We start from the raw sequence: 15,678 nt of genomic DNA, 5'->3' as shown, positions 1-15,678 counted from the left end.
TCTCCTCTTCTCATCCCTCAATGTCATCCCAGCTTAGGGTTTCCTCTTGGCTTGTGTCCAAGTGGCGGCTTTTAGGCCCCTGTCTCTCTCTCAGGCTCTGAGCTTGAGGGTTGTCAGTGACAATGAGCTCTCTTGGGAATTTTCTCTCCCGAGTGTGTTATGTCTGACATTATTCTCTGTTAGGACACACATTCTGACATACAGACCTTTGCACTTTTACAAAGTGCTTGGTGAAATCACTGATTTATGTCACTTGCAATTTAGGAATGACTAATAGGAGAAAAACCAATGTAGCTTCTTGCTTTTAGGATGCACCATATAGTAACAGTGGAAAGAAGAGGAATCCAGAAAATTATCCCCAAGATTTTCATCTAGCATTTCCCTGGGGAAGTATTTCACTATTTTGAAGCAGTGAGAGCTCTAAGTTTCTTTTAGCAGGTAAGGCCAATAAGAAATGTTTTTGAAATACAGTTTCATAGTTGTGTGCTGTGAAATGATGTATTTCTTTAAAATGCACTGAGACTCTCTAGTGAATTATCTTTACTAGTGTCATTTAAAAACACAGAGTTGATCTTTGCTTCGTGACCCTGGAGTGACCTCCCTGCGCTGAGGACAGATGCTCGCACAGGTGCCCTGCGGCACCCTGGTCAGTCTCTATCTTCTTTAATGAGGTAAGACGTGTTCATTATCAGCCTGTCAAGAAAACACCGTGAATTGAAGGGCACAGATAGCTTTTTAAAATCATGTCTTTCTCTGTTTGCTGTACTAGACTCTATTAGGGAATGGGGAGCAAAAAAGGACATATTGCCGGTCTCAGGTAAAAGCTCTCCAGCGTCTCCAAAAGGTCTTTCTTAATCATCTCAGTGAGTGTGTCTCAGGCTAAGACACCTGGGATTGTAAGCAGGTCAAAATGAACCTTTTTCTCAAAAGCAAACTCTCATTAAGCAACTTCAAGGTCTGATGTGCAGACACGTCTCCACCTCCACTTATGGTGTTCCTTTCGTGTTTGAAAGAGCCCTGATTTCTTAGAGCTTTTGTTACCATAGGCGAGCCACATTCAGAATAGGAAGGGCTGCAAGGCTCGGTGAGCATTACTGCAGGCCGACAATGGAAGTGCCAAAAGCTATAGGAACCAGACCCACTGTGACTGAACAACTCAACACTACGTGCCCAGCATGATAGTGAGGACTTTACTAGCGTTATTGTGACCTTCACAATGACTCTATGGAGTAGTGACCATTATCACCAAGGCTTAGAAATGTTAGTGTGCACAGTCCCACAGTTAAGAATTGCAAAGATGAGATGTTGTGGCTGAGACTTATAGATGTCCAGCAAAATGTATCTATCATCTGGCCTTAATAAGAGGTTGCATGATCCCCTAGCCAGAAACAGTATTTCCTCACTGACCTTGCAACTAGAACTGGCAAGTAGGCTAAGTAGGAATCAATGGGATTGAACTGAAGTAATGTGTGCACCTTCTGAGTCCTCTCCAACTTCAAAGGCAAGACCCTGGTCCTACTCACATTTTCTTTCCCCTTCCTGTGAATTGGAACTGAACTTGGAGATCATTCAGCTTGTGTCTACATTGTTCTGTCAAATACAGTAACCAGTAGACATCTGTGGCCATTTAAATTTAAATTAAGTATAATTTAAAAGTTAGTTCCTCAGTCACAATAGCCACATTTCAACTTCTCAATAGCCACACGTGGCTGGCAGCTACCACATTGTAGAGCATGGATGTAGAACATTTCCATCATCACAGGAAGTTCTATTGGACAGTACATACAGGGAATGACAAAGCATTAAGATGGAAGGAGCCTGGATCCCAGAATGACCCTATGGAGCACAGCAACCCTGCTAGTCTAGTCCATGAATTGTTACATGGAGGAGAAATGAATTTCTACTTTATTTAAGCCAGTATGTTTTGTGGTATATTTGTTATAGCAAATTAGCCTTTACCCTAATACAGAAAACCAGGAATGTCATTGCCAGGCAATTCAACATAATAGCCAGTGAATGGTGGTGCTTTCTCATTCCCCCCATGGTTTCCACTGTCTAGAGATTGGACTTTGGTGTTTTGAGTATTGTAGACCTGGCCCATGATGTCCTACACTTTTGGCCTGTGCAGCTCCTTCTCCTGACTTTACAGCTCCTTCTTCCTCCCTCATCTGACACACTGAAATGGAATTTTATAAACATGGGTAAAATGCAGCTAGCAGATTCTCCCAAATATAAACAACATGCCTCAGTCTCCCCACCCCCCATATCATTTCCTGTTGTAAATTTTCTTGTATTTCCTGGCTATACACTATTTTCCAAGAACATATCCTTTGCTTGGCAAGAAAGTAATCTATAATATGGAATAACTCTCACAGGGACTGAAATACTTCCAGTGCATATGGCCACCACATCCTCATCTCCCTTTAATGATGTAATGTGGACAGACAACCCAGAGCTGGAAATGACCCTATTCATTCACAAAGACAAATCAGTCACGGTGAATGGAAATAGTCCAGCTCCCCCTGATCAGCCCTTCCTCTCCCTGAAGCAGAACTGCATGGGAAGCCAGGTGAGCATCAGACCACTGCCTAGCAAAGGTGGGCTCAGGACAAAGGGAGTTATGATCCCAGTGTTTGAAGGCACTGACAGGTCTGGCCAATGGGACCGAAGTAGTCAGAGGCACTGGCCAAGGCTCAGGCTACCTACCGAGTGGGCAATGGTGTTTCCAGGACCCCTTCCTCACTTTGAGGACTGGCCAGTGCCCCATGCTGACTGACACATTCTTCTAGATAGATTTTATCAAGTCTAAGTGTACTCGGCTTTAAGGTTCCACTGTCAGGGGACAATCTTCCTACCTCTGATTTCCAAATTCTCGGGGAGAGCCCACCACAGCTTATATACTGGAGTATATTATTATGAGCAAAGGGCTTTAAGCATGGTATTCTGAGCAGAGCCTCATACTGGTTTCCTTTGCACGGCACGAAATCTTCCAAGCAGGGACAACACACTGAGGTTCAGACACCCTGCGTGAAAAAGAAGTAAACACTGTGTATTGCGCTCAATACAATGGTTGGAGTGTCTGGGAGGCATCTGAGGCAAAATCCATAGAAAAAGTTTGTCATTTCTTAGAACACTCAAGAGGAAATTCCTGAAATTGTCACAGCCTTCCCTGATTTGTCAGAAGAGAGCACTTCTACCAAGTGGTGCTCTAAGGATGACTACTTCGCCAAGGGCTTGGGGAGACAGCCTCTCTCTGGAGGACAGAGTGCAGTTAGGACTTATTTATAGGACACTAAATAGCTCAGTGGCTGCAGGGGCTGGGCACTATCTTTGCAACTTTGTTGTAAATCTAATATTATTCTAAAATAAAGTTTATTTACAAAACGTTACAGGACTGAGTATCTGCATTTTTCTAGGGAGATCTATGAACTTTGTATCATTGATCCATGATCCAAAAATATTTAAGACCCACTGTCCAAGGCTTCCTGCACTTTCCTTAACCACTACTTCCTACATAGTCTGCCTCCTTCCTGCTGTCACCCACACCTTCCTCTCAAAAAACAAAACAAAATTTAGCCAGGGACTAGGGGAGGGGAGAGTGGGAAATTACCGTTTAATGGGTACAGAGTTTCAGTTTAGGAAGATGGAGAATGTTCTGGAGATGGATAATGGTATACAACACTGTGAATATGCTTATGCCACAAAACTGTACACTTAAAAATGGCTTAAATGGTAAATTTTATGTTATGGATATTTTACAATTAAAAAATAAAAATAAAGAAACTGCTACTGATATATGGTATCATATAGATAAACCTTGAAAATATTATCTACATGAAAGAAGCCAGGCACAAAATACCACATATTATGATTCCACTGAGATGAAAATGTTCTAGAATGGTGGTGACAGTTGTACATATCTGTAAATACACTAAAAAGTATTGAAATACATACTTTCAAATGGTATGTGAATTATATCTTAACAAAGCTGTTAAAAATTTGAATTCATTTTAAATCTAGCAACACATTTATTTGAACTTATGAAGACCTTAAGTGGTATCCAGCAAATTCTGGAACCAGATTCTGGTGACATGCTGGAAAAGTAAGAACAAATGAAAAGATTGAGATTTAGAACGGATGGCAGGCCGATCAAGAAGGTCTGTGACTGGGCATGGCAGCTCTCCAGGCAAGGTGGGAGAACAAAGGCAAGAATATGAAACACACTAGCTTAAAGTTGATCAGAGACTTTTATTCTGGTCCCTGCATTCATTAAGCAACCAACACAAATCATTTTCTTTGTCTCTGCCTCAAACAGCAGCAGCTGCATCCAGACAGAAATGGAAGACACAGCCATGGAAGACCTTGTAGAAAAAAGCTAGCAGGTTATTCTGGCTTAAGTAAAGTTAGATCAGGAACATGTATAGTGCGACTTTCCAAGAACTCTGTTCTTCAAAGCTGAGGCCTGCAGAGGGCTAGCTGAAGGATGCAGGTGAAGGCTCACAGAAGTTCCAGCTCAGTAATCAATCCAAAGTACCTAAAAAGACAAAGAACAATGTATCAAGCAAGGTGCCTCAAGAGCTGGGTGAGCATAACAAACTGGGCAAGGTTAAAGTGGAAGCTGCTCTGGTGCTGGCAGTTCTCTAAAACCAAAATACTTGTTTAGAAGAATAGCCATCCAAAAGATCCTGGGGGGAAAAACAGTCAGTACAGAGGGTGGGCAGTGGGGGATTAAGCATACTTGTCTGAAGAATTAGAATAGAGTTGGGAAAGGCCTAAGAAGTTATTGTGTTAGTTAGCGAGCACTTATGGAGACCATACAAGGGGAGATACAAAATACATGAGATAAAGCAAGGAGTTTATAATTTTTTGAGAAAGTTTCAGTTCAAGATGGGATATTGAGCTCACAATTTCTATGTTCTAGCCTCTCCTACCTAAGATTCCATTCAAAAGGGGAAAAAAGCTTAAAAAAGACATAAATCACCTGGCGAGCATGGCTCAGTGGTTGAGCATCAACCTATGAACCAGGAGGTCATGGTTTGATTCCTGGTCAGGACACATGCCTGGGTTTTGGGCTCAATCCCTAGTAGGGAGCGTGCATGAGGCAGCCAATCAATGATTCTCTCTCATCACTGATGTTTCTATCTCTCTCTCCCTCTCCCTTCCTCTCTGAAATCAATCAAAATATATTTATTAAAAAATACATAAATCTACAACAAAGAATTGAGGGGGTGGGATCTATCAACAGTTAAGAGATTTCAACAAAAAGTTGAGTATCAGAAATCTGACTTAAGTATATTTATCAATAATGTAGAGGGAAAATGAGCCTAGAATGAGCACAGAAGGAGCTGCAGCAGAGGCAGGAGCCCATCGGCCTAGGAAACCCATGGGGAGGCTGCAGACTCAGACCCCAGGAATGGTGGAGGCAGAAACAGCTGACTCCGTCTCCCCACAACCCTCCCTGAATGCAGCACTACCAGAAAACAAAACCTAACTTGGTAGGAAAGTATCAGAGCTTTTAAAGGACCAAAGGAATTATCTGGAAAACTAGCCAGCTCCCCACAGTAATGCTCTCTGCATTCTGGCCTTTGGGGGATACGACCATAACATCTCAAGAAAATTGCCAGGCAAAAGACAGACACAGACACACACACACACACACACACAGTTTCCAAAGTCCTTCTTATTCCCTCATTTTACGATAGAATGAAAATCACCAATAATGTGAAGAAATAATACACAGTGAGAGACCAAAATTTACTTTTTAGGAAAAAAAAAGTGAGAATGCAAATTCCTGCTAAGACCAACTGATAAACCTGATTAAAATTAAAAAAAAAAAAATCTAGGCTTTACCTAACCAATGGACACAGACAACAGGGGGATTAGGTCATGAGGGCGGGAATGGGGGGGGGGGGGGATGGGGGAATAAGGACACATATGTAACACCTTAATCAATAAAGAAATTTTTAAAAATTTAAAAAAAATCTAGGCTTTAAAGAAGCTTCAAGAAAAGGAAAATCAATATGCTGAAAAGGCAAGAACACAAAGCAAACCCAGCCTTCAAAGCTAACTTCCCCCTGAAGGCATTTGCCAATCCAAAACACAGAGCTGAGAGACTGCTATGATTTTGGCAGGCTCAGTGAACCAAGATTCAAATCCCAGACTCAAGTGGGAAGGTCTGATAACCTGACCACCCCCACACACACATATTGTTTAACACTGAAGTCCCAAATGGTTAAACTCTCAAGTAAGGCAAAACCAGAATTAAATCAGCCCCCTCACAGGCCTGCAGTCACGGTTCATATCACCAGTGATCCAAGCATCCTCAAATCTTGAATTTGGATTAAGGAGATTCCGCACTGATATATGCCCCTAGGTGCCTTGCAGAAGCACATGAAAATCTTTGGAGGAAGATCTCATTATATAGGCCTCAAATTATTCAACAAATAATACTTCAAATCCAATGAACCATGTACTGATATAACTAGGCAGATAGAGAAAAAAGACCATGAGACAGTACCAACAGAAACAGTAGACAAAAAAAAAGAAATACTTCAAAAGGCTTGGGTATTAATGGGACACAGACTATAAAACAATTGTGCTTATGTTTAAAGAAGTAAAATGCAAGCTTCAAAATACCTGCAGAAAATACAAACAACAGTGACAAAATACATTTTTTAAATAATCAAATAGAATTTGCAGAACTGAAACATATAAAAACTGAAACTAAAAAAAAAAGTTTAAAGGAGATAAGTTCACTGAAGAGAGAGCAAACTGCAAAGTCAGAAACATTACACAGAATACATCATGCAGAGGCAAAATTATGGTTGCATTTTAATATCTGTTAATCATGCAGGGGTCCTCAAACTACGGCCCGCGGGCCACATGCGGCCCGCCGAGGACATTTATCCGGCCCGCCGGGTGTTTTTGCCGCCGCTGTCTGTCCTGCTTAGCAGCCGACTCATCCCGGGCCCGGAGTGCGCGTGTGTGAAATGTGCGCCGCACTCTCCGACTCCCCTCCTTCTCTCTGAGGGACAGTGAACTGGCCCCCTGTTTAAAAAGTTTGAGAACCCCTGGTTTAATGGGAATCCCAAAGAAAAAGGAGATAGAGAAAACAAACCTGAGACAATATTTCAACAGTTATTGGCTAAGAATTCTCTAGGACAGATTCACAGATTTAACAACTCTAAGCATACCACATTAGAAATCTACACCTAGATACATCAAAGTGAAACTACAAAAATATCAACGATAAAGAGAACATCTCAAAAGCATTCAGAAAAAAATAGAATAACAAGTAATTCTTCAATGGAAACCGAAAAAAGTAGAATGATAGCTTCAATGTGCTAAAAGAAAAAACAAAAAGGCAGCTACCAGAAGACCCAATCTAAAGGAAATTCTAAAGGATTTACTTCAGAAAGAAAGAAAATGATCACAAATGGAAGAACAGAAATATAGAACGGAAAGAAGATAGTAGTAAGTATATCGATAAATTTACATATCATTGACTGAATCATTGCAATACAACAATGATAATGCCTTATGTGAACCAACAAAGACAAAACAAAAATCCCTAACAATAACATGTGTGGCAGAAGAGGGACTTATAAATGGAATTAATGGATTCTAAGATCCCATATTGCTGAGATTGAGAGGAAAGGTGCTAAACACTGAAAGCTTTCCCTTTGACATCAAGATGCTTGGCCCATGTGGCTCAGTTAGTTGAATGTTGTCCCATGCACCAAAAGGTTACTAGTTCAATTCCCAGTCAGGGCACATGTCCGGTTTGTGGGCTCAATCCCCAGTAAGGGGTGTGCATGAGGCAGCCGATTGATATTTATCACATTAATGCTTCTCTCTCTCCCTCTCCCTTCTGCTCTCTTTAAAATCAGTAAGAGCATATTTTAAAAAAAGATGCTTGCTGTCACTACTACTCAACACTAATTGAGATACTAGCCAGTGCCATATGGCAAGAAAAAATTTTAAAGATAAGGATTTTTAAAAACTTCTCAAAATTATCATTATTGGAAGATATTACTGTGTGATTAAGGAAAGCCAAAAGAATGAACAGATAAATCATTAGAATTAATAAGAGTTGAGCAAGAGACTAGGTGCAAAATTAACATATGAAATCAATTACATTTCTATATACTAGCAATGTTTTATAAATGACATTTTTAGGAAGATACCACTAACAATAGCATTAAAAATATTAAGTACTTAGGGGAAAACATCTAACAGTATAGGTCAAGATTTCTTCAGGTAAAATAAAAAACTTAATTTTAAAAAATTAAAGATCTAAATAAATGAAAAAATATACCAGGTTCATGGACTGGAAGATTCATTATTGTAAAGATATCATTTCTCCCCCAAAGTAATCTATAAACTCAATGCCATCCATATCAATATCCATTTTTGTGAAATTTGACACGCAGATTGTAAAATGTACATGAAAATGCAAAGAATCAAAAATAGCCAAAACACTCAAAGAACAAGGTGGGAAGATTTGCTCTCTTGGATAAAGTTCCTATAATTGAGACAGTGTGGTACTGATATGGAAATAGACACACAGATCAATAAGAGAGAAAAAAAGCCCAGAAACAGCTTTGATTTATAACAGAGAAAGAACTATAGAGAAAATGATATGGACAAGTAAATAGCCAAACAAGAAGGGAGAAAAACAAAAAGAAAAAAACTGGATGCCTACCTCAAACCAATAGATAAAAAGTCAATTCTAGTTTTATGAAAGACTAGAGGCCCGGTGTATAAGATTCGTGCACTGAGAGGGGGGCCTCCCTCAGCCCGGCCTGAGCCCTCTCACAGTCCGGGACCCCTTAGGGGATGTCCGCCAGCCGGCAGTCAGACATCTCGCAGTAGGGGCTCTCGCAGTCCGGGACCCCTTAGGGGATGTCCACCAGCTGGCAGTCAGACATCTCTCAGTAGGGGCTCTCGCAGTCCGGGACCCCCCGCCTGCAGAGGCGGGAGAGGCTCCTGCCATTGCCACTGTGCTCACCAGCCGTGAGCCGGGCTTCTGGCTGAGCAGTGCTCCCCCTGTGGGAGTGCACTGACCACCAGGGGCAGCTCCTGCGTTGAGCTCCTGTCTTTTAATAAAAAAGACAAAATATCCAAAAGAAAAATAGAACAACCCCCCACAAAAAAATGAATATGCATATGGAAAGATGCTCAACGTCACTAGTAATGAGGGTAAATTAAAACCACAAGGCAATTTCATTACATTCCTACCAGATTGACAAAAATTAAAAACTCTGATAATACCCAGTGGTGGTAAGAATAAAGAGCAATGAGAATTATCATATACTACTAGTACAAATGTGAATGAGGTAATACAGGAAGTTCAGCAATACCTACAAAAGGGAGATACACATATCCTGTGTCCGAGGAATTTTATACATACACATACATACACATACATACCCAGAGAAACACATATAAAAATATTCATAGCAAACTGTTTATAATAGCACACACCAAAAAAAGGTTATCCAAATATCGACATTAAAATGGTTCCACTGTGGTATTGTCACATAATGGCATGCCATACAACAAAGAAAATGAAAGAACTAGATATATGTGTAACCACAAAGATGAATCTTATAAATGAATTAACCTAAAGAAAACAGCTATGAAATGGATGCTAACGAATGAATACGTCCAGTTTAGTTCTATTTGTACAAAGTTCAAAAAAATACAAAATTCAATCCTCATATTTACAGATACATGCTTATGTGGTAAAATTATAAAGAAAATCAAGAAAGTAATTACCAAAAAGTCAGGAAACAGTTATGTCAGAACAGGGCACAAGAAGGAATATGATGAAGAAGAAATATATATGGAGTTTCTGGGGGCTGACAATAGTCTCTTTGCCTGGTTGGTGGTTACAATGTTGTTTATTTTATTATCTACTGTCTTTACATTTGTTCATATTGTATTTCATAAGGAAAAACTTACAAAAATATACATATATACATTTATTTGCATAAAATATCCAGATAACAGTGACCTGCAGGGAAGGGACCTATTTGAAGCATTAAGAAACAGAAAGAGTACACAGGAAGACTATTCACAGTACTGTTTTCAAATTCTACACTCAACCTACAGATAAAGCCTGGAAGACTTAATTCTGACAATATAAATGTCATCAGCCTCAACAATGTCCAAGAATAAGTGTAGATGACACAAAGCAAGAGCTAGAATGGGCTAAAAGCAGGAAAGGAAAAGACAGGTGCAGCAGCAGTCATATTTTACACAGTGTGGAGACAAGAGAAAGCTGGGTACAACAAAAAATAGACACTTTGGTGTGTTATATAAACTGTAAAGGTAACAAAGGAACTAAAAATAATGATACAACTACCAAAAAAAAAAAAAAGGAAGGCCCTCGTTGGTTTGGCTCAGTGAATAGTGTCAGCCTGTGGACTTAAGGGTCCCGGGTTCAATTCCCAGTGGAGGGCGAACAGGAGATAGCTGATCAATGATTCTCTCTCATCATTGATGTTACTCTCTCTCTCCCTCTCCCTTCCTCTGTGAAATCAGTAAAAATATATTTTTTTAAAAAAAGGAGGAAGGGATTTATGGGGCAGTATAGGTTAGCCCAGTGGTCGGCAAACTCATTAGTCAACAGAGCCAAATACCAACAGTACAACGATTGAAATTTATTTTGAGAGCCAAATTTTTTAAACTTAAACTTCTTCTAACGCCACTTCTTCAAAATAGACTCGCCCAGGCCGTGGTATTTTGTGGAAGAGCCACACTCAAGGGGCCAAAGAGCCGCATGTGGCTCACGAGCCGAAGTTTGCCGACCATGGGGTTAGCCAAATCTTCATTTATCATAGCAGGAATTAATAACATCTGCAGTTGATGAATCAAGGAGGAAGCATATTATTTAGAAATATGAGTAACCACCTGAAAGCTAAAAACAGAAGCAAAAGGGTGAGAGGCAACAGCTGCATTTCGCTATAGCTATTAGGTAACTGATTTTTGTTGTTGTTAATCCTCACCTGAGGATATTTTTCCATTGATTTTTAGAAAAAGTGGAAGGGAGAGGGAGAGACAGAGAGAAACATTGATGTGAGAGAGACACATCGATTGATTACCTCCTGCACGGACCCCGACCAGGGCCGGGGAACCTGCAACCGAAGTACATGCCTTTGACCAGAATTGAACCCAGGACCCTTCAGTCCGAGGGCCGACGCTCTATCCACTGACCCAAACCAGCTAGGGCACTGTTTGATTTTTAAGCACAAATATATACTGCCTTGATTAAAAAAAGAAAAAGGTAATTTTCTACTTAGAACATACACTTCTAAGGACATAACATTTATTTTAACAGGTACAAAATAATATAATATTGACTAAATCGATAGAGGCTAAAATGGTCAAAATTCTGATATATTAATGTAATATAACAGAGAATTCAATTACGAGATTATTCTATTGGAAGTGAAAATGAACACATCTACCACTCAATAAATGACATTTACTAAAAATCCAAGCTAAGGTGCCTCATTAGCGCAGTTGGTAGCACGTCTTTCTCATAAAAGTCCAAGCTAAGCACTATGCCATGGAAGAGGGTGGGACGAAAACTGCATTAAGATCTCTCCACTTCCATTCCCGGCACACTCCAATTAACTTATTATCCACAGGGCACTGGTGTTATATCTTTAAAATGCAAATCTGAAGAGCTGGTAATTAAAAATGAGCAGGTAAAGTAGGGGCCCAATATTTTTGATTGGAAGACTAATAGGAAGTCAGTCACAAGAAGTTGCCTGCCTTTCGTAGGTAGCTAACAAGTTATTTTTAAGAATAATGAGTACATGAACAGAGAGGCTTAAGAAAATGCTATAAATTAAGAAGATACTTGAAGCTGGTCATGGAAATTTATCTTTGAAGACATTTAAAAGAACATCTCAAAAGGGCCAGGAGCCTAGATTGATATAAAAATGCAAAAGAAAGGTGTAAATATAATGAAATAAATACATCAAGAAAAGATTTTGGATGGTAATAAGGCTTGAAGGAGGTAATGAGAATACCTTTGTATAGTGAAGTCAGAAATAGTTCTGAAAGAAGGTAGCTGAAATGAGATATTTCAAATATTTGCTATTTCAATTACAAGATTTAGTTAGTAAACCTGAGTTCATCTAAAATTCCTAAGAACAGCTGAAACCGGTTTGGCTCAGTGGATAGAGCGTCGCCCTGCGGACTCAAGGGTCCCAGGTTCGATTCCGGTCAAGGGCATGTACCTTGGTTGCGGGCACATCCCCAGTAGGGGGTGTGCAAGAAGCAGCTGATCAATGTTTCTCTCTCATCAATGTTTCTAACTCTCTATCCCTCTCTCTTCCTCTCTGTAAAAAATCAATAAAATATATTTTTAAATAAATAAATAAATAAAAATAAATAAATAAAATTCCTAAGAACAAACAGATATAGGTAAGTATGGAATCTCTCAAGGCAGCAAAATAACCCCTTAACACAGATTGTTGAAGAAAAAAAAGGAACAAGAAGTACCCTTTAAGTGTTGGCAATTGTTTCTGGTTTCTAGCATTAAGAGGGGAAAGATTTATACCTAGGACAAGATCAAAGTGGGAATTAAACTTCAGAATCCACCTACCTCCACTTCGATCTAAATTTCCCATTTCTTTATGATTAGCAATCCTCAGGTAGAAGTTCTAGTTTCCCAAGGAAACTGAAATTTCTAAATCTCACCAGATTTATCAAATTAGTTGTTCCTATCTATAGGAAGTAGGGAGAAAGAATTATCCCTACACAAACAAAGAAGAACCATGCATCCATTTTATATAAGGTTTTGAACTCAGATCATTAGCATGGAAGAGACAGGTAGAAATAATTACCCATTGGTAGAGAACTTACCTTCCAGAAAAGCAAATTCATCCACAGCTTCTATTGCATTATCTGAAACACAAGGTAAAGGGACACCTGACTACCTCTGGTCGTTTGGACATCAGCCCCCACAAAAAGCATAACCCACACACTGAAGGAGACAAGAGGCTTTATGCAAACCCGGGTATTTATAAAATTTGTCCCTTTGCTAACTTGAAACCCATTTCTACTCCACCACCAAATCTTACCTATCAGCTCTCTCTCTAGAAGAGTAAGAAAGGCCTGGGCAAATACTGTTCAGTAAAGGGAACCTCTTTGCTCTGAGGGTCATCAGAGAAGAGTTTAGCAATATAGCAGGGAAAGTGAAAATACGGTATGTGAAAGCGTGCACATGTATGATGGTTACCACCTAGAAAGAAAACTCAGAAATCAAATCCCCAGTTTCTAGGGGGAAAAGAAATACCAAGCCTGGCACAACATGGCAGAAAAAATAAAGAGGTCCAGTCAGCTTTGGCCAACAGCTAGACTCCTTTCATTCTCTGTCCCAGCATCACACCAGCCACCCAAAGCACAGAGACTCTAAACGTAGGGCTTTCTGGCACGATGGCAGCCCAACAGAAATCATAGACAGAGACCCTTTGGCACCTCTCATTTTACAGTGATGCCTTCGTAACCCCTAAGAGGGAAAGCTTCGCCCAGCCTCCTCTGCAGCAGATACCACAGGGACACTCTACCCAAATCTCTCCTCTGGAGGGTTTTCCTCTTTCCTTGTTGAGCACAGCAGTAGGCATCTTTTGCAATAGTCTCCACAAACAGCTCCTGTGAAGCAAACGGGAGAGGTGTACAGTAAGCCCTCACTTAATAGTCTGAGACTTCAGGCGAAACGCCATATAACCAAACCAATTCTACCTTAGACTAAGTGATATGAACAACAGTTCAGCTCCTATGGCACCTCATCCACATTACATGGAAAGGATGTGGAACAGATACGAAGTTATCTGAGGATCTGCTGTATTCGTGGGTACTGGCACAATTTTTGAGAGCTTCTATTTGTGAGTAGGGGGAGGGGTGAAAGGGGGCTCGGGTGCTTGGGGAGGTCCTCAGGGAAGCTAAAGGTTGCCCTGGACTTCATGAAGGTGTATCCCCCTTTCCCTTCCCCCCATGACACGTCTCTCCTCCCTCATTTGTAAATCCACCCCATTCATTCACTAGAGACTCCTACAAGGTCTGTGGTAGACACTGGAGATGCAAATTAAAGGTGGTTGTCCGAGCCGTCAGGATTAAGCAGGTGTAACAAAGTAATACTACCGTACACGACCCTTTTAGTCTTTCCTTTCTACACTCACACCTCCCAAAGCGGCCCCAGCACCTCCCACTTCCGCCTCTTCAGGACACCTCGTCGGACTCTCCAGACCCTCCTGCTCCTCTACCTCCTCCATCCCAACGCCGGCCCACGCCGCCGCTAAGCCCCGCCCCACGCCGCCGCTAAGCCCCGCCCCACGCCGCCGCTAAGCCACGCCCCTAGCCAAGCCCCCACCCGCGTCCCAGGGCCCCTCGCGCTCCCGCCGCACCGCGGCTCGTGCCAGAATGAAGATGGCTTCCTGTCCCGCGAGCGTCACATCAGGGTCCGCCTTAACCAAGGCCTTCACTCGCGCCAGAGGCAGCCTCGAGAGACGGGCCCCGGACACACTCGTCGGAGCTTGCGGCTGCGGGGCCGCTGCCTCCCCACTGGACCCCTCCTCTTCGCGGGGCGGCCCGCTTCCTGCAGCGGCCGCCGCCATCCGGCCCGTAGCGTGCAGCGCGCGGCCCCCGCCTGTGCGCGCGCAGGCAGCGCCAGTCCCTTTCCCGTGCGCGCTGGAGGCCACGCCCTCTGTGGGCGCGGGGCCCCGCCCCTCGCGCAGCCCCGCGCTCCGACTTGGAATTCGGCGCGGTGTGGGGTGGTGGTTTAATGTAGGTCCTGCTGCTTCTCGCTGCCACTGGACGGTAGTGACCTCCTTTTCGGTTCGGGGTGACCCTCCGGTGCCGTCCGGCCTACTTGAGCCCGGGCACCGCCCCTTGGTTGGTGAATATTGTGGCTGGGAGGTGCTGGTGCCGGGACAAGCGCTCAGATCAGGAGAAACCCAGACCCGGCCCGCTAGAGTCTTGATCAGTTCTACGCAGGTTGATACCCAAGGCTGCAAAGGGCAAGTGCCCCCGAGGGAGGCCCGGACTCCCCAGAAGGCCCAGCCCGCCGGGAAGAGACGAGGGAGCGAAATTTGGACCAGCTTCAGAGAGAATTAGATGCTCTTGCGGTAGGGGTAGGACTTGGGCAGGCAGAAATGGAAGAAGTTCAGTCTGGACAGAAACCACAAGAAAAAAGTATACAGGCTGGAAAACATGACGTGGCGATCACAAGGCATCCACATTTATTCGGTCACGACTTGCATCACAGCATTGCTTCTCAAACTTTGTTCACAGGATCCCTTTTTACTCTTAAAATGTATTGAGGACCCCAAAGAGCAATAAGTTATATTGATATTTATTGTATTAGAAATTAAAACAAAGTTAAAATATTCATTTAAAATAACTAATACATGTTAACGTAAATAACATTTTTATGATAAGTAACTTCTTTTTAAAAAATAAGAAAAGTTTCTTTAAGGTTTCATAGACAACTAGATTCTTCTGCTGCTTCTGTATGTTAACATCACTTTTCATATGGATTTGGAAAACACTCCATCTTCTTGAGAGAATGAGAATGAAAACAGCAAATAACCTCTTCATATTATTAATGAAACTGAACATTAACTGTTCCTTTTAGTGTCTTTCTAGAGACACCAACAAGCT

At 41.8% G+C, this 15,678-nt stretch overlaps 1 protein-coding gene across 1 annotated transcript; it reads right to left on the bottom strand.

Moving 5' to 3' along the window:
- Positions 1-4,228: 4,228 nt before the first annotated feature.
- On the bottom strand, positions 4,229-14,692 carry POLE4 (DNA polymerase epsilon 4, accessory subunit). The gene is made up of 4 exons (XM_028154319.2): positions 14,424-14,692; positions 13,587-13,671; positions 12,883-12,924; positions 4,229-4,534 (listed from the first exon to the last, which is right to left on the bottom strand). The coding sequence occupies exons 1-4, from the start codon at positions 14,631-14,633 to the stop codon at positions 4,521-4,523; spliced, it is 351 nt and encodes a 116-aa protein (XP_028010120.1). The 5' UTR covers positions 14,634-14,692; the 3' UTR covers positions 4,229-4,520.
- Between the last annotated feature and the right edge of the window lie 986 nt (positions 14,693-15,678).

The sequence above is a fragment of the Eptesicus fuscus genome, chromosome 16 (genome assembly GCF_027574615.1).
Source record: "Eptesicus fuscus isolate TK198812 chromosome 16, DD_ASM_mEF_20220401, whole genome shotgun sequence".
Taxonomy (NCBI): Eukaryota; Metazoa; Chordata; class Mammalia; order Chiroptera; family Vespertilionidae; genus Eptesicus; species Eptesicus fuscus.
The sequence above is the reverse complement of the archived record's forward strand: the minus strand, read 5'-3'. Positions and strand labels throughout refer to the sequence as shown.